Source organism: Cebus imitator, unplaced genomic scaffold, assembly GCF_001604975.1.
Source record: "Cebus imitator isolate Cc_AM_T3 unplaced genomic scaffold, Cebus_imitator-1.0 Scaffold160, whole genome shotgun sequence".
Classification (NCBI taxonomy): domain Eukaryota; kingdom Metazoa; phylum Chordata; class Mammalia; order Primates; family Cebidae; genus Cebus; species Cebus imitator.
Window position 1 is genome coordinate 3,449,976 of NW_016107475.1, and position 24,269 is coordinate 3,474,244.

At 40.6% G+C, this 24,269-nt stretch overlaps 1 protein-coding gene and 1 long non-coding RNA gene across 2 annotated transcripts in view; one reads left to right on the top strand and one right to left on the bottom strand.

The window, feature by feature from the left end:
- Positions 1-35: 35 nt before the first annotated feature.
- POPDC3 (popeye domain containing 3) lies at positions 36-23,715 on the top strand. The gene is made up of 4 exons (XM_017543774.2): positions 36-218; positions 19,524-20,263; positions 21,906-22,014; positions 23,265-23,715. Exons 2-4 carry the CDS (start codon positions 19,779-19,781, stop codon positions 23,544-23,546), a joined length of 876 nt encoding a protein of 291 aa, XP_017399263.1. The 5' UTR covers positions 36-218; positions 19,524-19,778; the 3' UTR covers positions 23,547-23,715.
- The window catches only part of LOC108314747, a 40,783-nt gene continuing 27,012 nt past the window's right edge, over positions 10,499-24,269 (bottom strand). Inside the window, exons 4-5 of the long non-coding RNA XR_005202671.1 lie at positions 13,441-13,601; positions 10,499-10,780 (exon numbers count right to left, since the gene is read on the bottom strand). This is a non-coding gene — a long non-coding RNA (uncharacterized LOC108314747). The remainder of the gene's footprint in view (positions 10,781-13,440; positions 13,602-24,269) is intronic.

A 24,269-nucleotide genomic window follows, 5' to 3' on the forward strand; every position in this document is an offset into this window, starting at 1 on the left:
CCCGGGGGCGCGCGCCCGTGCCCGGCCCCCGCCCGCGCCGCCGCGCCGCTCCGGAGTCGACTGCGGTCACGCTGCGCCCAGCGCGGCGGGGTGGGCGGCAAGGCACTCGCGAGGCGGGCGCTGAGGGCTTCCGCGCGGGCCAGCCGGGTGCAGCGCGCTCCGCCGGGAAACTTCTGCGGACGCCCGGCGGGAGCTCCGCGCAGGGCCGGAAAGGAGAGGTAAGAAGGTGAGCCCGGGGGCGCTGCGGCCGCCGCCTTCCGGAGCTGTCCGCACCCTCGCACCTCGCGGCCGCTTCGGGCAACTTAGCGGGCGCGGCTTCAACGGGGCCGCCGACCCCAACGAGCGCTTGCGTCTGGCCGCCCGGCGTTCCTGCGCTTCCTGCGGTGCCTGCGCCGCTCCCTGCCCGGGTCCCGCCAACTCCGCGCCCCCCGGAGTCCGGGGTCCCGGCGTCGCCGCTCGCGGCTCGGAGGGCTGGGGGTCCTCTGCTGCGGTTCCCGCCCGCGCAGACCCCTGGAGAACGCGAGTCATCTGCCTTGGAGGCTTCCGGGCGAATCTTCCTCCCAGACCTTCTCCCGCAGGTCCTACTCTGGCCCCAGGCACCATGGAGCCCACATAAACAGACCAGGTTTGCAAGGGAGAAAAGCTGTTCCTAGGGGTCCTGACAGTCTTGGGTTTCACCTTGGGGAAGTCCTGTCACCGCCGGGAGTTTCCTTTCCCAGCTTGTAAGCAACGGGCCTGACTGGGGTCAGTGTTCTCACGCTATTCTCACAGAGTTGGGGGTACGAAGGTCGCGCTGACCTGTTTTCTCTATTTGGGGATCCCCCAGCCAAAAAAGAAATTTGCCTGCCCCGAAATTGACTTATCACTAAGGTCGGTTACAGTGGTATCTTTTTGAGGGTATTTTAGGCAAAGATAAAAGACAAAAATAAAAATACAGTAAGAAGGGCAGTGCCAGAAATTTAGCCAGAAGACATTTGCAGAAAGTGGAAAACTCTGTTTGTAAATAATAAGTGGAAAAGCAGAATTCGAATCCCACTTTTGAACGCAATTTGATTTACTAAACTTCTGTGCTTCCTGACTTTTCACTCTAATTCCAGTACTTAGATATTTTGAATTTGGAAGCCTACAAACTGCAATTGAGTTTTATAGCAGCCTTAAAAAATTATTGTTGCCTGTTCATACTTAGTGGCAGGTTTTTTCCCTTGTTTTTAATTCTACGGACTGTAGCATGAAAATATCCCCTTGTCAGGGTACAATAACTTGGCATTGTTCTTTGTGACAATAGAAAACCAACAAGAACTACATGGGACAGAAAATGTAAACAAAAAATTGGATCTCAGTTTCTGAATGTGCAAAATGAAGAGCTCTGGCTGATCCCAGATTCCAGATATCTCTGAGGTTCTTGTTCTTTTCTGTCCTGAAAATCTGTGTGTGTGTGTGTGTGTGTGTGTCTTCAGGAGTTTGGGATACAAATATTAATTGAAATCTAAGATACTCTGTCCTTAAAATTTTATACATTTAAATGGGAAACATTTGATAGTTGAGTTTCTTTAATCATATCAGTCTCTCAAAACAGCTGAATCATTGTGCATCCTCTGCTTCTAAATGATGACATCCTAAGCTATTAAATAAAAATGTATCATGGTAAATCTAAATCCCATACTTTTCACCACAAGACTGACTAATAGGGTTGACACACTAGAGTGCTGATGCCTGCTTATTTTGAAACAGTCTCCAGGAAAAATTAAGAATGTTTTGAAGCATTTGCTACAGTATGTGAGCGTAACACATAAGCAGCATGACAGGCAAGAAATTTCAAAACTGCTTTGAAAATATCCATGACAGATCTGAAAGTCTGTAAAGTGCAGTTGAGATCACTTTTTGTAATTATGGTCATTGGTCAGCTGGGAGTATGAGCTCTCTCAAGAGAATGAATTTCCCTTCAATTAATAGAAGAGTATCTTGAATCACTGATTAGATTGTTTTAAAGGAAGAGAGAACATGCTTCTCTCTTTTTTCTAAGTAGTTATAAGAAAAAGTCTTACAGGGAAAATTACATTAGGTGTTTTCTAAATTAAATAAATAAATAACCAAAAGTTCCTGACTTAAAATACGTATAAAAATGCTGGGTCCTCCTCCAACCCAAAGAATCCAGGAATTAATTCACATAGACTTATAGTGAGACCTTCTTATTTTCTGTTCCTCAGCAGAATAACGACCTCCTGTGACTCTTGCCCACTGAAATTGGCTAGGATGGGATCACCAAGGAAGGGATGTGGTAGTATTGGAAGGACAAGCAAGTGGCTAAGCTTGTAGAAATATCTCCAACCCTCTGAGCTTCATTTTCCGCTATGAGCAATACCGATAATAATATGTAGGTTTCAGAGTTGCTTTGACTCCTAAATGTGTCTGTGTTTGTAGGAACTAGTACTTGCACAGAGAAAGCGCACAGGTAATCTTGGTTCTTCATGTCTTCCTTGGAAGGTGTTTGTTTTCTAGCTGAACAAATTGCGGCTGAATTGTAGATAACAGCTTTTGCTTTTAATTTCAAAAATTCTGTGTGGCAAAATCTTAATAATTGTTGAATCTGGGCAACAGGTATATGGGAATTTATTGTGTACTATTTTCGCTATTTTTGTCTCTATGTTCAAAATTATTCATCAGAAAAAAAAATTTAAGTGTGAATCTGAAAAATAAACCTACACTTTGAGTTACTTCTAGTCCAAAATTTCATTTTACATTGTATTTTTTAAAATTAGTGAATATTTACATATGGAGAAATATAAATTATGTACTATGTAGGGGGTGGATGGGCAGAGACTCATCCTAGAGAACAATCCATGGCAGCCTTCAATTTTTTTGTGTGAAATTTTTCTTTATTATGAAACAATCTAATGAAAATATGACAATGTGATGTTTGTTAATTCTGGTTGTTGGGTTCATGGATTTTGTTGAAATTTTTATATTTGAATTTTTTTACATTGATTTTAAATCACTGTATTGTTTCCCAGAATCATTTTAAGGAATACAAATCATGCAGATATTTTTAGAAAGGCAAAAATAGTTTCTACCCCACCATCAAGAAATACTCATCTTTAACATGAAGTGAAAATCATTGCATATGTCTTTCTATGCATTTATAAAAACAGGATATGTTGGCCGGGCTCGGTGGCTCACGCCTGTAATCCCAGAACTTTGGGAGGCTGAGATGGGCAGATCACCCGAGCTCAAGAGTTCGAGACCAGCCTGGCCAATGTGGTGAAACCCCATCCCAAAAATTAGCCGACGTAGTTGCACTCACCTGTAGTCCCAGCTACTCCAGAGGCTAAGGCAGGTTAATTGCTCAAACCTGGGAGGCGGAGGTCGCAGTGAGCCGAGATCGCACCACTGCACTCCAGCCAGGGCAACGGAGCTCTGTCTGAAACAAACAAGCAAACAAACGATATGTCAATAGATCAAAAAGAAATGCTTTTATAAAAAATAGAATGGTTAAATAAGCAGGAGGCCCTTAGCCTGAAGCTTTCTCCTTACTTTGAGGTCCTATGTGAAAAACTAACTTTGTACATAAACAAACAGAAATCTAACTCAAGAATATGTTTTTTGTAATGCCAGATTTCAGCCAATCGCAGATGGCCAACTCATCACACCATGCCCAAATAAAGCAGATGCAGAGCTGTAGCCAATCGAGTTATTTTGCTTTTTTACTTCTGTGCTTAGTTCATAAAAACTATCCAGCAGCAGCTCATGCTGCTGGATAGAGAACTCTGTGAGCCTCTTCTGGTTCTGAGTGCTGCCTGACTCGTGAATTGTTCATTGCTCAGATAAATTGTTAAATTTAATTTATCTAAAGTTTTTATTTTAACAGGATGACACTATAGATGCTTTTTAAAATAAAAAATTATGATTTTTTTTTTTTGAGACGGAGTTTCGCTCTTGTTACCCAGGCTGGAGTGCAATGGCGCGATCTCGGCTCACCGCAACCTCCGCCTCCTGGGTTCAGGCAATTCTCCTGCCTCAGCCTCCTGAGTAGCTGGGATTACAGGCACGCGCCACCATGCCCAGCCAATTTTTTGTAGTTTTTAGTAGAGACGGGGTTTCACCGTGTTGACCAGGACGGTCTCGATCTCTTGACCTCGTGATCCACCCACCTCGGCCTCCCAAAGTGCTGGGATTACAGGCGTGAGCCACCGCGCCCGGCCAAAAATTATGATATTTTAACAGAAGAAACTGTAGTGAAAGTGAAGGAATTGCTGAACTTGACATTAATGTTTCTTCATCCTGAGAGTTAACAGGCTCTAAAGAAGTCTTCCTGGCCGGGCGCGGTGGCTCAAGCCTGTAATCCCAGCACTTTGGGAGGCCGAGGCGGGTGGATCACGAGGTCAAGAGATCGAGACCGTCCTGGTCAACATGGTGAAACCCCGTCTCTACTAAAAATACAAAAAATTAGCTGGGCATGGTGGCGTGTGCCTGTAATCCCAGCGACTCAGGAGGCTGGGGCAAGAGAATTGCCTGAACCCAGGAGGCGGAGGTTGCGGTGAGCCGAGATCGCGCCATTGCACTCCAGCCTGGGTAACAAGAGTGAGTGTCCCTCTCTAAAAAAAAAAAAAAAGAAAAAAGAAAAAGAAGTCTTCCTAAAAGAAGAGATTCTGAATACGTCTTGAGATCAAGATTTTTTTTAAACATACATGAATTTAGACAGAGGCTCCCTGTTATAAAGGATAGAATTGCCGGGCACAGTGGCTCACACCTGTAATCCCAGCACTTTCAGTGGCTGAGGCAGGTGGGTCACAAGCTCAAGAGATCAAGACCATCCTGGCCAAATGGTGAAACCCCATCTCTGCTAAAAATACAAAAATTAGCTGGATATGGTGGTGCATGCCTGTAGTCCCAGCTACCTGGGAGGCTGAGGCAGGAGAATCGCTTGAACCTGGGAGTCGGAGGTTGCAGTGAGCCGAGATCACACCACTGCACTCCAGCCTGGCAACAGAGCAAGACTCTGTCTCAAAGGAAAGGAAAAAAGGATTGAGTACTGGGCACTTTTACACCACCTATAGTTTCGCTTCTACTCATATCCCAATTTTTAATATTTATTTATTTTTTGAGACAGCGTCTTGCACTGTCACCCCAGCCTGGAGTGCAGTGGTGCAATCTCAGCTCACTATAACCTCCACCTCCCGGGTTCAAGCAATTCTCCTACCTTAGCCTCCTGAGTAGCTGGGATTACAAGCATGCACCACCACGCCTGGCTAATTTTTGTATTTTTAATAGAGATGGGGTTTCACTATGTTGTCCAGGCTGGTCTCAAACTCATGACCTAAGGTGATCCTCCAGCCTTGGCCTCCCAAAGTGCTGGGATTACAGGCATGAGCCACTGCACCTGGCCTATTTTATATTTCTTTAATTTTGGAGACAGGGTCGCACTCTGTCACCCAGGCTGGAGTGTAGTGGCATGATCACAACTCACTGCAACCTCAACCTCCCAGGCTCAAGGAGTTCTCCTATCTCAGCTTCCCATGTAGCTGGGACTGTAGGCACTCACCACCACATTCAGCTAACTTTTTTTTTGGTAGAGTTAGGGTCTCACTGTGTTACCCAGGCTGATCTGAAACTCCTAGGCTCAAGGCATCCTCCCACCTCAGTCTCTCAAAGTGCTGGGATTACAGGCATGAGCCACTACATCCAGCCCCAATTAAAAAAATACGTTTATATTGTGAGAATCTATAACATTTGCATCGTGTTTTGTAAACTTCATTTCAGATATAATTTAGTCTTACTAACTAACTAAATGGAATTATGATGAATCACTGGTCCTTTTACCATGGCATCTCAAGTATCAACTTTTAAATTTTGATTCATCCTTTGATTAGCTAGATTTTGTCAATGTTTGTTTATTTCCAAGAACGGCTCATTTCTTGTGTCTTTTTATGTTTGAATGTCCATGTTTCTTTTGAGTCATCCCTGACTCACAATGGTTTGACCAAACCATTTTTCAACTTTACAGTGGTGCAGAGACAATACAACATTCAGTATGCACAACTTTTGGTATGGCACCCAATTAAATGCATCATCATCATAAATTGAATATACTGTAAGTTAAACTTGTTTTCGACTTACGATATTTTCAACTTACCATGAGTTGATTGTACCTTGGGGAGCATCTGTACTTGAATGGCCATTTGGCTGGCTATAGCATTTTTGAGCCAGTTTTCGTACCTCTGGATTATGTAGCCCTTGCTCCATTCTCTGCTGGCATCTAATGTGTCTTTAGAGAAGTCTAAGGTTGGTTTCAGACTTTCTGGCCAGGCGCGGTGGCTCACACCTATAATTCCAGCACTTTGGCAGGCTGAGGCTGGTGGATCACTTGAGGTTAGGAGTTTGAAACCAACCTGGCCAACATAGTAAAACTCTATCTCTTCTAAAAATACAAAAAATTAGGTGGGCCTGGTAGCATGTGCCTGTAATCCCAGCTACTTGGGAGGCTGAGGCAGGAGAATCGCTTAAACCCAAGAGGTGGAGGTTGTGATGAGCCGAGATTGTGCCATTGCACTCCAGCCTGGGCAAGAAGAAGGAAACGCCATCTAAAAAAAAACAAATTTCTCCCATGCAATTGACTTCCTTTTTCTGCCTGGAGTCCTAAAGTATCCTTTCTATTCTTGAAGTATAGTAATTCAGGCTATGTCATTGTTAAATTCTGTATCAATTTTTCATGGAACCTGGTACATTATTTCTGTTTCTATATTTCCTATTGGAATAACATGTTGTTTTTAATTTCAGGATTTTTTTTTCATTACGAATGCTTTTTCTTTCCCATTTTGTAATTCTCTACTTCAAAGACAACAATTATTCTTACACTGTCTCATCTTTGTTCTCCATAATGATTATATTCTCGTTTTAATTTCTCCTCTGTTTTCTTTATGCACTGTACTGTCTAAATGATTAAACTGTAACTGATTTATAAATGAAAGTGTAGCATGGTATAAACAGACTCAGGTTAGGAATGAGGATATTTGAATTCTAACTTGGCCAAGTCTTTCTTAAAGAAGTATTCATGCTTGAAAAATAGGTAAATAACTATCTCTCCCTCCTGCCCCCAGTATTTTTGGAGCTATGAAATAACATACATGGAGTAGTTCATCCTGGTTCTGATACAGGGTTGCTACTTAAGAGATGCTGGTTGTTATTACTTATTCCTCCATTCAGGATGGAGAAGGGGTGGTGTTAGAATTCAAGTTCCAAACACATGTTACATTATAGTTGTTCTGGAAGTCACAATGGATGAGGATAGATAGTGCCTTTTCCCTCTGTAATAAAAGGAAATTGAACCTCCATGAGAAAACGAGATAAACAGAAGTACTTTAAAACATTCTGTTTGGAGTTTATTTTGTGGAATCTCAACTTATTTTCTGTTGTTTGTGTTCATTTTCAAGTTTATATTAAATCTTGGTAATGCATGGAAACCCACCAACTAGTGGACCATCCTTGATCAATACTTGATCAGATATGAAAGGAAATTTAAGATAATGATTCTAATCTCATTAAGACTTCAGACTGTTCTAAAATGTAGCATTTATTTAAATTTTAGTATGCAATAACTGACTTTAAATGAGTTTTAATGGCTGCGCACAGTGGCCCATGTCCGTGTAATCCCAGCACTTTGGGAGGACAAGGAAGGAGGATTACTTGAGTCCGGGAGTTCAAGATCAAGCTGAGCAACACAGGGAGACTCCATCTCTAATATATGAAATAAATAAAATAGTTTAAGTAGTTTATTTGCAGATAACATGTATTTTTAGTTATTAATATTTAAAATAGATCTCAGTTTTGAAAACTGGACTTAAATAGTGTTAACATTTGAATTTCACTAAAATGCAAGCTCCATGAGGACAGGGTTTTAATAAATAATAGTAATTATTATTATTATTATTACTATGTGAGACAGGGTCTTTCTCTGTGGCCCAGGCTGCAGCGCAGTGGCATGATCACAGCTCTCTGTAACCTTGACCTCTTGGACTCAAGTGGTTCTCCTACCTGAGCCTCCTGAATGGCTGGGATTACAAGTGCATGCCCACCTAATTTTTTTTTACTTTTTGTAGAGATAGGGGTCTCACTTTGTTGCTCAGGCTGGTCTCAAACTCCTGTCCTCAAGCAATCCACCCACTTCAGCTTCCCAAAGTGCTGGGATTACAGGCATGAGCCACTGTACCCAGCCCAGAATTACTGCATATATTAATTGACAGTATTTTCATGACCATTTGAGAGCTAATGATACAATTAATTATGTTATAATGCATGTTTTGAAAGTAAGCATTATTCCAACAATTGACATATTAGGGAACGATTTGGGCATAATAAAACTTTCATGTTTGCTTATGCATGTTTTACCCAGAAGCAGCACTGGATGAATGCATTAAATTGCAGCTAGCTGACCTAAGCTATATAGGGATACACAAAATGCAAACACATACACCTCTCAAACATCTGCCAGCTATCTTGGTTCGCCATGTATTATCCTGAAAATTTACACTTCGGTATTCTTTCACACTTGTCAACTTTCCTATACAAAAACATGCTCATTCTAGGATTGAAGGGCTGAGAAAGAGGGCAACTTTTTATTCCTTCTTCCACCACTTCACCATAACTCACAAATTGCAACCATTCCCATACCACTTCCCTAGCAAGTTTTTGGCCTTTTTTTTTTCAGATCAAGTGCCACATTTGTGTATTTTTAACCATTTAACACACACACACACACACACACACACACACACACACCCCGTGCTACTGTTTTTATTCAATTCCTATCTTTTAAAGAATGTGCCACTGATGAAGATTTTAAGTGTTATATCCCTAACCCCATTTTTCTTGTGAGTCCTGTGGTGGTTATTGCACAGTTCAGCATAGTGCTGTGACAGTTTAGGATCACATATGTTGTTGTGTTATGGCAGAATTGACTCTGGTTGGCTAAAGTAGCACAGAAGTGCTATTAAGTATCATGCTGTTGAGAAAATAAGGGTGATATCTACATCTGGCAGTCTCTCTACTAAAAGAGTCCAAATGTGACTCCCCTGACCCAGATGTGTGGTCAACCTGGTTATTTAGCCAGAAAAAAAGAAAAAGCAGAGATTATGGCTAATTAGCTATCATACATGATCTTGTTAGGGCTGTTTGCCAGGAAGACACTTGAGAACCTAATCCAAACATAGAAAAAGTGAGTTCATTTTCTGCATATAGGTCACTTGGAGTAAAAGAAAGCACAGGTGTCTACTGTTGATTCATATAAAGAAATGACTGGTTAATGTATCTAGTTTCTTTTGCATCTTTCATCAGGAATCTCTTTAGTAAACATACTGCATGATGTCACAGCAGCTCATCAAAAGGGAATGGCTTCCTGCTTATGCCTTTAACCATTTCCAGGATATGGAGAAGTCAGAAGAATGTGAGCAGAGCCTGTCAATTATTTAAAACAGTCTAAAGGCAAGCATGAGAAGTGGAGATTAACTGCTGCTTATTCAAATTAAGGATTTTTGCAACTATAGGGCTGAATGACTCAACGAGTAGGATCTACCTTCTTATCCCACTGTGGCTCAAAAAACTGTGGTTTCTTAAGAAGACATTTATTTAATCTAAACTGAAGAAAGAAAGTAAGAATGTTTTTGATTTGTTTTGTTCCAGTAAGTCCAGATATTTATTGAAATTGTACATGTAGCAGTATCTTGTGGTGGTTAAGAAAGCAGACTGGCATCTGCCTGCCTGGGAGTGAGTCTGGGCTCTATCATTTGTGTTTCCTTAAGCAACCAACATAACTTTCCTAATACCTCAATTTTCTCATCTTTAAAATCTGGACAATAAAACTATCTGCTCAGTGAATGCCAGATGCTAGTAGTAGCATGTGAAGATCAAGGTGACACCTGGATATTGCCTTCCCAATGCTGAAGTCACTTGGCCTTGATGGCATCACACAATTTGAAGAAATACAGAGTTAATTCTTTTGAGTTTCTCTGGGCTGTATTTTGAGTGTCAATCTCTGACTATATCTAAAACATTAAATATTTGCCCTATCTTTATGGCTCAGTGTTACAAAGAACTGACTGATCTGAAAGACAACCATGAAAACATGGTATTCCAGGAATTTTGGAAATTGGAATATGAATGTCATAACTGTTCTGGAAGTTGCCCATGTGTTCAAATGCTTAGAGTATGGTAACTAGCTGACTGTATAAAAGGAAAACCTCTTACGTGTTACTGGGAATCACGGTGAATTTAATAGAATTCCCAGGATCTCTCATAGGCTCTTGTTTTCCAGGTTCTATCAAGGAACTATTCTCACCCGATTTTCCTGATTTAAATCTAGCAAAGATTGTCTTCAGCTTTACAGATCTAAATTCTAATTCCATCATAAAATTATAGATTATTAATGAAAAGCCTTATGTACAGTGAGTACTCATACCATTTATGTGTGTGTTTAGTTTTCTCTTGCTGTATAAAAAAATGACTACAATCAAAGTGTTGGACACACTGAACTTCTTATTTGGAGTTTGGGGTTCTCTTCCAAGCTTTTCAGATGGCTTACAGAATACAGTTCCTTGTGGATATAGAACTAAAGTCTCATCTATCTTGCTAAGTGTTGGCTGGGACTTCTTCAAGCTCATAGAGGCCACCTGCTGTTCCTTTCATTGGAAACCCCACAGGCAGTTCACATATGGATGTTTGCCTTCTTCCAGTAGGAGCACATCAATCACTCTGGCATCCAACCTCTCTCCTGTGGTGGAGTCCTATATAACTTAACATAATCATGAGAGTGACTGTTCCACCACCACTTGTCATATAATGTTACCTAATCAAGGGAGCATCTATCTCATAGGTTCTGCCCACACTCAAGAAGAGGGAATTATACATGGCATGTATACCAGAAGGGCAGACATGTTGAGAGCATCTTAGAATTCTGCCTACCACAGTGTGTGATAAAATGAGAGATCAATCATGGATAGAGGTAACTGTGATGTTAGCTGAGACACGAGAACAGAAAAAAGTCCACCGTGTTCTGTCGGTATGTTCTCTAATTTCCTCAAGTCTCAAGGAGACTCCAATATCTCATTGGTAAGGGGGATCAAAGGCATGCTCCAGCCTAGGAGACTGATAGTACATGAAGAGTCTCCATGTATTGTGTGAAAACAATACATGGTGTGGATACTCTAGAATCCACATCAGAAGATGAAATGAAAAAATTAAGCCATGTAATATAATTGCTTGGGAAAGGGGAACGCTCCTCAGCCAAAAGGAAAAAGTGATACTTCCCTTGGCAGGATAAAGGAGCCAAGTGTTGTAGTAGGGCTGGCCACCCCTGTAGGCAGAAACCAGATGGTGACATCTATGCTTTGACTGCATATGAATATTGTAACCAATACCATTTAAATTTTCATCAACACTCTGTTCTGAATCTTGGATAATTCTTCCATATTTATACACTTATGTATTATACATATGCAATGTTTGCATAGCATTATGCCAAGTCTTTTCATTTCTTCTTACTTGCGACTCTAGACCAGCACTGTCCAATAGAAATATAATGCAAGCCACATATGTAATTTTAAATTTTCTAGTAGCAACATTTTTTTAAAGTAAGAACAAGTGGCTGGGCGTGGTGGCTCACGCCTGTAATCCCAGCACTTTGGGAGGCTGAGGCAGGCGGATCATCAGGTCAGGAGCTCGAGACCAGCCTGGCCAATATGGTAAAACCCCATCTCTACTAAAAGTACAAAAAATTAGCTGGGTGTGGTGGCATGTGCCGGTAGTCCCAGCTGCTCAGGAGGCTGAGGCAGGAGAATTGCTTGAATCCGGTAGGCGGAGGTTGCAGTGAGCCAAGATCGTGCCACTGTACCAGCCTGGGTGACAGAACAAGACTCCATCTCAAAAAAAAAAAAAAAAAAAAAAAAAAAAAAAAAAAAAAAAAAAAAAAAAAGAACAAGTAAAGACAGTTTTAATAACAGATTTTACAAAACCCACTACTTCTAAAACACTATTATTTCAATATGTAATCAGTATAAACATTAATGACATATTCTTTACACTTTTTTTTTTCTGAGGCTGAGTCTTGCTCTGTTGCTCAGGCTGGAGTGCAGGGGCATGATCTCTGCTTATTGCAACCTCCACCTCCCAGGTTTAAATGATTTTCCTGCCTCGGCCTCCCGAGTAGCTGGAATTATAGGTGCCCACCATCATGCCTAATTTTTGTATTTTTAGTAGAGACGGGGATCTCACCATGTTGGCCAGGGTGGTCTTGAACTCCTGGCCTCAAGTGGTCCACCCGCTTCAGCCTCCCAAAGTGGTGGGATTATAGGTCTGAGCCCCTAATAGGATGTGCCTATCCTATTCTTTACTTTTGTAGTCTTCACAATCTATTGTGAACACTTTCATTTCTCCCTGTGAACACTTTCATGTCTTTCTTAATAATCTTCACAATCCCAGTTTTTATATACCGTTGTCCTGTGTGATAGTAACTGCTAAATCTCTCTCCCTTCATCCTACTCCTTATCTTCTTCTGTAAATTCTGCTAGACTCAGAGCATCAAATATGGCTAAAACTGAGTTCCTTTTTCCTCTGATTTTTTTTTCCCTAACTTCAAGATCTTGTATAACTCCAAAATGTCTTCAACCCTTCTTCATTCCTCTGTCTCAGCAGACCCTTTCACTTCTTCCTCATAGTCTAATACATGTTTCCTCTTTTTCTTTTTTTTTTTAAATCCACACCTAAACTGTTAATTCAGGTATTGGTCATATCCTACTTGAGCTTTCTGACTTACTAAGCCATATTCCCAAGCTGTATTTCAAACACTGTTTTTCTACTTGTGCACTCTTTATCAGTCAGTGAACGTTTACTAAAGACCCACTCTGTGCTAGACAGAGGAACATTTCAAATATATATATATATACAGTCTATCAATAAAACTGTTATTCTATACACACACACATACCCCATTTTTTAAATGCTTGAATATGTAACCCAACTGAAAAAATTAAAAAGTTATGATGCTTTAAAAAGGAAAAATATACATAATGGTCAATATGACACAATCTATGATGGAGGCCATGTAGGCAGATAATAAAGGCCATTAAAAACTCAGCTTACAGCTGGACGTGGTGGCTCATGACTGTAATCCCAGCACTTTGGGAGGCCAAGGCAGGTGGATTACGAGGTCAGGAGTTTGAGACCAGCCTGACCAAGACAGTGAAACCCCATCTCTACTAAAAATACAAAAATTAGCCAGCTGTGTGGCAGGTGCCTGTAATCCGAGCTACTCGGGAGGCTGAGGCAGAGAATTGCTTGAACCCGGGAGGCAGAGGTTGCAGTGAGCTGAGATCACGCCGTTGCACTCCAGCCTGGGGAACAAGAGCAATACTCTGTCTAAGAACAGAAACAAAAACAAAAAAAACCTCAGCGTACAAGGTGCACTTCAGGCCACCATGGCCAGGAAAGGCTGCTGCAAAATGTTCAGAAGCCTTGATTCTTTTTGGACTGATGAGTGTACGGAAGGAAAATGTCTTCTCACCAGGGCAAAGGGTGGAAGTGAAAACACATGAAGAGGAAATGTACCTTTCCAGCTCCTTAAAAATAAGGACTAAAATTCAGATCCTTTATTCTTTGGAATGTTGTGGTGTCTCTTTTCCCTCCCATGCCCTCCACCTGTCACCTCCTTCCTAGATTCATTTGACAGTTCTTAACCCTGGTTGAACATCAAAATCCCTGGGAAGTTTGTGAAAAAAATTCCATGCCCCGGCAACAAAACAGGCCAGTTAAGCAACAGTCTCTGGAGCTGGGCCCCAGCCAAACACCTGGTGTTAAGACCTGCAGTCTCAATTCAGTTCTGCCACTCGGCTCTATATTTTGACCCATATTTGGAATCGTCTTCTACTCCATATCATATGGAGTCATGTCATTTTAGAGGTCTTATGATGTCCAATTCTTTAATTTTACCAATCAGGCAACCAGTCTAGGGAGACAAAAATCACATAGCTACCCAGGGGTACGGCCAAGACTAGAACCCTTCTCTTGGGCAGTAATCAAGTTGGATAGACTAGATACGAGAATGGTGAGCTAACACCAGCACTACATCCCACCAACAGGCAAGAGGACCGAAGCGCGTGATGTTGAGTAATCAGCATGGAAGGACAGCCAGTTGTCAGGCAAAAATGGACAAAGCTGAAATCCTGCAAACATGTTTGGCAAGGGTAATTCAGACATCATTCTGGAATAACATAAAATAATGCCTGTCAAACTTTAGTGTGCATAAGAATCAACTGGGAGCTTATTAGAAATTAATCTTCCTGGGTCCTACCGCAGTGAGTCTGGCTTAGTTATCTTGGGTGGCGCTAGAGAAGGGGCATGGGGGCATGTTTAGCAAGTTACCCAGGTGATTCTGATGTGTCCTCTGATTTGAGGACACACTTGCAGGGAAGCACTAAACATTAATCTAAGGTAGAAGATCGATGCTGGCTTCCCAGAAACAGGCTCTTTGACCATTGAAAAATGGAGACTCAGGAGTAGCATGGTTACCGTAGCTGTATCTACCACCAGTAGGAAGTCAGAACACACAAGGTAGGGGAGAATAACACAGAGATCACCCCTGCAGAAATGAGTTAGTTTAGGATTTATAATTTAAAGACTGATAGCAGCCAAAACTGACTCATCTGTATTTCTGTCTTCAGTTGTAATCATCTGGAGGAAAGAAAGCTTTTTAATAAACTATACTCTTGGCTGGGTGCAGTGGCTCATGCCTATAATCCCAACACTTTGGGAGGCTAAGGCGATCACTTGAGGTCAGGAGTTCGTGACCAGCCTGGCCAACAAGGTTAAACGCTGTCTCTACTGAAAATACAAAAACTAGCCAGGGTGGTGGCAGGTACCTGTAATCTCAGCTATTCGGAGGCTGAGGCAAGAGAATCACTTGAACCCAAGAGGTTGCAGTGAGCCAAGATTGTACCACTATACTCCAGCCTGGGTGACAGAGTGAGGCTCTGTCTCAAAAAACAAAATGAAACAAACAAAAAAACAAAAAAAAACTCTATTCTTCTAATGGCCCAGCTCTGTAACACAAAAGCAACAAATATAGTGGTGCTATTTCTATATTATTTTTAAATTTGCAAATAATTTTAATTTTCATTTGAACCTCCAGTATTCTTTAGGTAGATAGAATAAAATGATATTTCCTATGTGTTACCAATGAATAAACATGCCAGGGTTCACCTATGTCACAGAGAGGAGACAAGCTACATTTTCTAAATCCTTTTGTAGTGGAAGCAAAATAATGTAGGACCCACTGTGAGCTTTGGAATCAGGCAAACCTGGGTGGAATCTTACTTCCATTGTAGGCAATGTGACCTTGAACAACTTACTTTTTCTCTGAATTTAAATTTTCTTGTCTGTAAAATGGAGGTAATAGTACTTTCCTCCTGGGGTTGTTAAATGAGGTAATTTTTAAAATATGCCTGGCACATAGTTGCTGAGTAAATGTACCACCTCAAGGACAAGCAGAAAAAACCAGCTTAAGAAAATGAGAATTTAGCATAGGAAACACATACCAAAGTTAAGAGCAGATTCTAATTAATGAGTAGAATATTGATGGAATTTTGAGTTTGTGGGTTGCTTAGCAACCAAAATTAACTCAATACCACTAACTCCCCGAGTTGTTGTTTTTAATCAAAGCAGTAAACTGCTCTTAAGGAGCTCAAGGTTGTGAACAGACAAAAGGATTCCCCTGTGCATTTGGGGTTGTGCCAGACATTTTGAAAAAATGATGCCCCAGCTCCTTTGTGGTTTTGTACTTAAACATCTTGGACATTTGGATTCCCCCAATTCTCTGCCCATAAGTGACAGAAGATGTTATAACATCTGTTACATTGGATAGAGGGTGAGAAAGGAGAAGGGTGTGTATTAAGCCAAACTCATGGAGTGCTAGGGCTCAGAAATACAAAAGCATTTGTCTTTGCCCCTGCTGCCCTTTAGAATTTCAGTCTAGGAGAGGAAACAAGTCAATATTGAATAATACAGCAAATTATTCATGAGTGGCTCGCTGTGTCCCCCGCAATATTCTAAGAGTTACAGACTGAGCTGTACAAGAACATGGAGGGCAAGTCTGAAATATCCATGGTTAGGATTTTTATTTTCTTGGCAAAGCAGCCCTGAAAGAATATCCCACTTTGGTTCCCCAAAACATTAATATTTGATTCACAGCCTTGAGAGCTGGCATTGAATGTTGGAGAGGCTCTAAAGAGGGGTGGAGGGAACTGGAGCTCCATGCTACTGTAGGTCACTTACACTTCTTTTACCTGAAGCCAGAGACTCAACCAATCTGTGCCCTTCTTTTCTCATTTGTAAGCTGGGCATGATGATTTAGATTCTGCCTCCCTCATGGCAATGAGTATGAGGCAATGAGATAATAAACACAAAAGTTCTGTTGCAATAAATGCAATTTCTAGCTAATCTTCATCAATTTGCCAGCAGGTTTACATCGCATTTCATTGAGCATCCTTGTATCTTCATTTACATTTTCTTATTCCTTTTTAACTTGTAGTCTTAACAATTTAAAGAGAAAAAAAAACCCTGATGAACTTGGAACAACTGTGTTTATTTGCACTTAAATTTGTCTTCATCATTTGTAGCTTGGCGTGCTAACTTCTTTTGCAGTGAAGATCAACTTTATTGCTTAGGAAAGAAATCCATTGTGCCACTTTGGCATGTCAGCATTTATTTACAAAAAACATGACCTCAGGCCTACAGGCCTTTAAGGCAGACAGCTGGTTGATGAATCATGTTCAACATTCATATAGTGCTGCTGGCATATGTCAGAAGGACACTCCCGCTAATCACCTGCCCCTGTCAGTCTTTCCACGTCTAATAAAGCATATCTGTTTTGGTGACCGAATAAAAACACACCAAGTGGAGAAGGGCCGGGTGTGGAGTAATTTAATCAGGACAAGTCAGCACACTGCATTGAGCAGTACAGTATCAAGGATGAAAAGATGGTTTGGTAGCAGCTGAATGACATGAAGTAGATTAGAAAAGGCAGAAGCACAGTTCCCCTTATTATCATAATGAGTCATGACCCTGGAATGTGGGAGACCCAATATACCCTCCAAATCAAGATTTTTAAGGAGACAGGATTCCCATAAGTTCCCTTCTGAATTGCCACGAACGTTTTACATGGCCTTCCTCTATTAGCATCATATTAACATTTGCTGAGGATTATAAATTTTTAAGGAAGGTCAAACCAAAGTTCAGAGCTCCACTAGCGAATCTTTTTAATACTGGCTTTCGTGGGTGTGTTTGGTATCTAGAAGAATTGATTGATTTAAAATACCCTAGTTTTGAAACAGCAGGGAGACTGACATTTGCAGTTTGGTATTTTGCAGTTCTCGCTACTCATTGTATTTTTAAAATAATTTTTCTTTGTTGTGATATCCAGTAGAACAGAATTTTGTGTTTTGTCTAAGAGTAGAAATTGAACATGTTCAGGATGCTGGTCTGTCTTGAATTTCATCACCATCATCTCATAGATTGGTGGGGAGGAGAAATAATTAGGGATATGCAGGATGTTTGAATTGTATTTGAAAACAAGTAAAAACAACAATATGACTATAAGCTGTAAGTCTAAGGTTTTTTTTAGTGATTTACCTGGCAGTGTTCTTAAAGTCATTACTTGCTGACAAAAGAGTCACTATCCATGATGAAAAACCAGGAACTTCAACAACAGCTCCTTTATTTCCATTTCTGCTTCTACTGGTGATTATACTGTTCCATTTTTTTACTCCAGCTAAGTCATTTTCACCTCTGTGTGTGTTTTTTTCTCCTATGGGGCAAGGTCTGTGATATCTGATATTTTATTAACAGGTGTGCTGCAAATAATCTATTTCAAAAATAAAACACTAAATATAGTGCACAAGTTCAAGGCTTTTGAAGGTTACTGTGGTTTTAAAAAAATCAATGTAATGAATGGATTACATTGAAATCATTTATTGTTAGGAAACCGGGTGGCAAATGATACATATATCCTGTAGCTCTGTCATGGCTGATGCTCTCCTGACTCAGATTACATATTAGCATTTCTACCATATGGCTGAAAGGGTAGAGAATGTATGTGCAGAGTAACAGAGTTGGTAACATTTTTGACCATCTGGTAAATAAATACATAAGCAGCAGGAATATTAATATTTATTTAGTTATATGATGCAACCTTTAACGTGAAATAACCACTAGTACAACAAAGTAGTACTAAATTTATGTTTCTCAAATAATTTCCATCTAATTTATTAAACATTTTAACAGTCAATTAATGCTCTTAGAATGTGACTTCTAATTATGTTTCTTATGTTTATTGATATAGTTGGGTTCCTTATCATGCCAAATTAAAAAATCTTTCATGAGAGGCCACATGCCCAGCACATGGGCATGAGTGCCAAAGTTCTGCTTTGCCAGTGATCACTGTGTGGCCTGGGATAAATTATTTGACCTCTTTATGCCTCAAATTCATGTGTAAAGAGTGAATAACATTATCAGACAGTACCCCTCAAAGGGTGGGCCATGGATGACCATGGATTAACACATCAGAATTACATGGGGAGCTTTTTCAAAATACAAACACATGGGTCCCACCTGCAGTGACTCTGATTCATATAACTGGAAGCAGTCCATGAATCTGCAATTTTTGATTTATATCTTTTTTTTTTTTTTTTTTTTTTGGACGGAGTTTCGCTCTCGTTACCCAGGCTGGAGTGCAATGGTGCAACCTCGGCTCACTGCAACCTCCGCCTCCTGGGTTCAGGCAATTTTCCTGTCTCAGCCTCCCGAGGAGCTGGGACTACAGGCGCATGCCACCATGCCCAGCTACTCTTTTTGTATTTTTAGTAGAGACAGGGTTTCACCATGTTGGCCAGGATGGTCTCGATCTCTTGACCTCGTGATCTGCCCGCCTCGGCCTCTCTAGGCTTCTGAAGTGCAGTGGTGCGATCTCGGCTTACTGCAGCCTCTGCCTCCCGAGTTCAAGTGATTCTTGTGCCTCTGCATCCTGAGTACCTGGGATTCCAGGCGCATGCCACCACACCCAGCTAATTTTTGTATTTTTAGTAGAGACAGGGTTTCACCGTGTTGGCCAAGCTGGTCTCAAACTTCTAGCCTCAACTGATCCACCTGCCTCAGCCTCCCAAAATGCTGGGATTCCAGACAGACGCCACCATGCCTGGCCCGCATTTTTAGTCACTGTCCCAAGTGATTCTGAGATACACTGAATCACTCCCATAGAGACAAGATTAATATAGAGCACTTAGCTACCTTGAAAAATATGAAGCTAATTTTAATAAATACACTTTTTATACCATAGAAACTTAACACCCAATAGCACTTGTGCTTAAAATACTTTAACTTCATAGAAAATAGGAGGTCAGCTTGCTAAGTAATGTTGCTGATCATTAAATATACCTCACAATTCTCCTTTTTGTTTAATTAGAGCCTTTATCTTTTTTTCTCTTGCATAGGAAATAGCAGAATATTTGTGGACTGGATCCAAATAAGGAGCCCAGATGAGCTTAAAGAAGCAAGCATGGGATTCTTAGTTTTTCAAGATCCATACACACAAAACCTTTAATCAGCACCAACTGTAGTGTCCAAGTTTTCTTTGATTTTGTGAAGACTGAGCAAAACTCTCATGATGGAAAAGCAACGGACTTAGTTACCTGTTTCAGTGTCATCTAAAGTCAACTGAAAAGTCAACCAGGCAGAGTAATACAGCCATGGAAAGAAATTCAAGTTTATGGAAGAACCTCATAGATGAACACCCAGTCTGCACAACCTGGAAGCAAGAGGCTGAAGGAGCCATTTATCATCTTGCCAGTATTTTATTTGTAGTAGGTTTCATGGGTGGCAGTGGATTCTTCGGGCTCCTTTATGTCTTCAGTTTGCTAGGGTTAGGTTTTCTCTGTTCTGCCGTCTGGGCTTGGGTAGATGTCTGTGCAGCCGACATATTTTCCTGGAATTTTGTACTTTTTGTCATCTGCTTCATGCAATTTGTTCATATTGCATATCAAGTTCGCAGCATAACCTTTGCCCGAGAATTCCAAGTGTTGTACAGCTCCCTTTTCCAGCCCCTGGGGATCTCTTTGCCTGTCTTCAGAATGATTGCTTTGAGCTCTGAAGTGGTTACTTTGGAAAAGGAACACTGTTATGCCATGCAGGGGAAAACTTCCATTGATAAACTCTCCTTGCTTGTTTCAGGAAGGTTTGTACCTTTGGTGCTTGCATGTCTTTCCTCAAGTATTAGTTATCTGTTTGTGTTTCTTTCCACTTTATTTTTCTGTCTCAGTGTAACATAGTCCTGGGTGGCATTTAGCACCCCGAGGCTTTAGTAAGTCTGTGATACACGAGTCATAGACATAGAAATAGGCATTTAGAGTCTACGGCATTATTTACTTGAAGCAGAAAATAATCAAGAGCTTTAATATTTCATCTTAGAAATCAAATTACATGAATCTTTAAAGTATGAGTTTGTTTTTCTGGATGCGATATTTGTTTCCTAGATAATTACTGGAAGTCAAGAAGAGGATAATGTCAGCTTCAGTGCTTCAATTAATAGAATACTTACATTGGCATGCAAAGTATTTTTAAAACTCTTTGATAGGGCATTCTTTTAAGTAACAGAGAACATTTAAATGTTATTGTCTTTTTTTTTTTTCGGTAAATTCTAACAATCACCCATGAGAAGCAGACTGTGGGGGCAGGGGGTGGGGCACTTGAGGAACATACATAGAAATCTAAACTTTGAAAACAGGCGAGTTGCAGTGGCTGATGCCTGTAATCCTAGCACTTCAGGAAGCCAAAGTGGGAGGATCACCTGAGGTCAGGAGTTCGAGACCAGCCTGGCCAACACTGTAAAACTCCCGTCTCTACTAAAAATACAAAAACAAAATTATCCAGGCATGGTGGCACATGCCTGTAGTCCCAACTACTCGGGAGGCTGAGGCAGGAGAATCACTTGAGCCTGGGAGGCAGAGGTTGCAGTGAGCCAAGATCACTCCACTAAACTCTAGCCTAGGCAACAGAGCGAGACTCTATCTCAAAAATAAAATAAAATAAACTTTGAAAACAAAGTTTGGGAAAGGAAACAATAATGGAATTACTCATGGCTTTCAAAAAGTTAAAAATTTAGTTTATAGGCCAGGCACGGTGGCTTACACCTGTAATCCCAGCACTTTGGGAGGCCAAGGCTAGTGGATCACTTGAGGTCAGGAGTTCGAGACCAGCCTGGCCAACACGGTGAACCCCCGTCTCTACTAAAAATACAAAAAACTTAGCTGGGTGTCATGGTGCACACCTGTAAGCCGAGCTACTTGGAAGGCTGAGGCACCAGAATCACTTGAACCTGGGAGGAGGAGGTTGCAGGGAGCCGAGATAGTGTCACTGCGTTCTAGGCTGGGCAACAGAGTGAGACACTGTCTCAAAAAATAAATAAGTTAAAAAATAAAAATTGGCTTTACAGAGGTATTTGTAGCAGAACTCCTCTGTGTTCTTAAGTGTTTCTCTACTTAATTTAAAATCTGACAGAGTCCATTAAAATGTTTTATTGACGTATAATATGCATACATAAATGGACATGTATCATAAATGTACAACTTCATGCATTTTCTGATGAATTTCACTCAATATTCCAGAATCCTGACTGTGTAAGGAACATAAGAACATGAATCTTAAAGGATATTATGTCACTTAATATAATGTATGAATTTAATATTTTGCCTTTCAAAATCATAAAGGGCAAAACAGTCATCAGGGATCTGAAATACACTTCTTCTACCCCCTACCCCTGCCCAATTATGTGCTTTCTTTCTCCTTCCCTTAAAAATGATGTTCTTGTGTTTTGATAGGATCAGAGTGACAGTTGATGGCGAATTTCTGCATTACATTTTCCCCTTTCAGTTCCTGGATTCTCCTGAGTGGGATTCACTGAGACCCACAGAGGAAGGCCTTTTTCAGGTAAGGGATAACTGGATCACAAGGTTAGCGCTCCCTCTTCCAAACAGATAATCTTTGTTTAAAAATAAGCAAGCAAACACAACAGCAGATAAGACACGAATAATTTAAGACTTTGGGCCAGGTGCGGTGGCTCATGCCTGTAATCCAGCACTTTGGGAGGCTGAGGTGGGCAGATCACAAGGTCAGGAGTCCGAGACCAACCTGATCAACATGGTGAACCCTCGTATCTACTACAAAAGATGCTAAAAGTAGCCAGGTGTGGTGGGACGTGCCTGTAATCCCAGCTATTCAGGAAGTTGAGGCCGGAGACTCACTTGAACCCAGGAGCCAGAGGTTGCAGTGGGCTGACATCATGCCACTGCACTCCAGCAGAACAGAGCAAGACTCTGTCTCAAAAAAGATTTTGGAATGTACTTTGCAGCATACATGACTTCCCAATTCTGTTGGACTCCTGAGGATTAATGCCACTTCATAGGTTCAGCAGTGAGAAGAACAGGTACTACGTATGACAGGAAGGAGTCTGTGATCAATACTTTATGCTTTACTTTGCATAACTGCATATTTATATTTAAAATATAATTGAGATCTGAGTAAACATTGCTAATGCGACAGTCTAGAAAACATCAGGAACAAAAAAAAGTCGCACTTATTAAAAAATAAATGATTTTTTAAAATTTAAAATACTAGCGGATTTCAGTTGTTTTCTAGCAACAGAATGCTAAACTTGCCGTCATTACTGTGCCGCCACATCTGGCAGTTTTGAAAGATAATCATTTCAGCAGGTTTCATTTATTTGTTACACTGTTTTCTTATAAATACATATATGTGTATATGCAGCAAACTCATATATGCAAGTTAGTCATATAAATTCTATTGTGTACTGCAGAAACTGCTTTAGGGTTAAATGTCCACAGTCTTCAGAATGGACTTGGAAATATTTCTGTAACATTAGCCAATTTTTTTTTTAAATATCAAGTCTTTCTCCCTTCAATAAAATGCAAAATATAGATACTTGAACTTAGAAAAACAGAGAGATTGGAGATGGCTAGAACATTGTGATTATTCATATTATAAATTATATATGTAGCAACAAATATTGTAGTTCCTATTTTTGCAATATATTGTAGGTCAGTGGTCTTTTTCAACCTAAAGAAAGGCAGCAAGTGAAATTAATTTAACATTTGCGGTAGAAGAAATGTGGCAGTTTTCTTGCCTCCTCATCTGTTTATGTGTGGTCTTGTGTTTTTTAGGTAACCCTCACTGCAGAAACTGATTGTCGCTATGTGTCTTGGAGAAGAAAGAAATTGTATCTGCTCTTTGCTCAGCATCGTTATATCTCCCGCCTGTTTTCAGTGTTAATTGGCAGTGACATTGCAGATAAACTCTATGCCTTGAATGACAGGGTTTATATAGGAAAAAGATATCACTATGATATTCGGCTACCCAACTTCTATCAAATGTCAAGTCCAGAAATACGCAGATCACCCCTGACACAACATTTTCGCAATTCCAGACCATACTGTGAAATTTAAGTATAAAAAAAGACTCTCTCTTCACCATTCCCCAAATGAAATAGCAAAATACAAAAAAATTAGCTCCCTAATATTTTTATAAATCGAATTCAAAGCGAGATGCCATTGCCAACTGTTTTATTCCTTTCAACAACTGCATTGTGAATAAATTTTACAAATTTTTCTTGTATTTCTTATTGTTATAATTGGGGAGGGTGTGGATAACTATGGGCAGTTTGCCCTTTTCTGCCTCAGAACTGGGAGAATGAAATTCCACATTCTCAATTCTTTTCTCACATTTACTCAAATGCATTGTTTTGCCCTATAGACTCACGCGTTGCTTCTCAACAAGCAGCCAGCAAGTATTCCCAGCCTGAGGGTGGGTTGCTACTGTCCACATAGGCATTTCCAGAATTCACCTTTTTTTTGTTTGTTTGTTTTTGCTACAGCCTCCAATGAAAAGCAGATTTATTACTGTGGTGGGCAGCAATTATTTATTTTAAATGTGCAGTTATTTGATGTGACTAAAAAGGAGAATAAATGCAAGAGATAGTATGTGAATCTTGAAGCCTATGTTATTGCTACAAATAAAATAACATTTAAAAAGAAGCATTTTGTGGAAAACAAAGCTGCCTAATCATTACTAAGTACTCCTGAAAAAGAGTACCCCTGAACCAACAGTAAAAATGTTGCACGGTGTTTCAATTTCAGATGATGAGCGGAAAGAGCTTTCAGTGGTGTGAC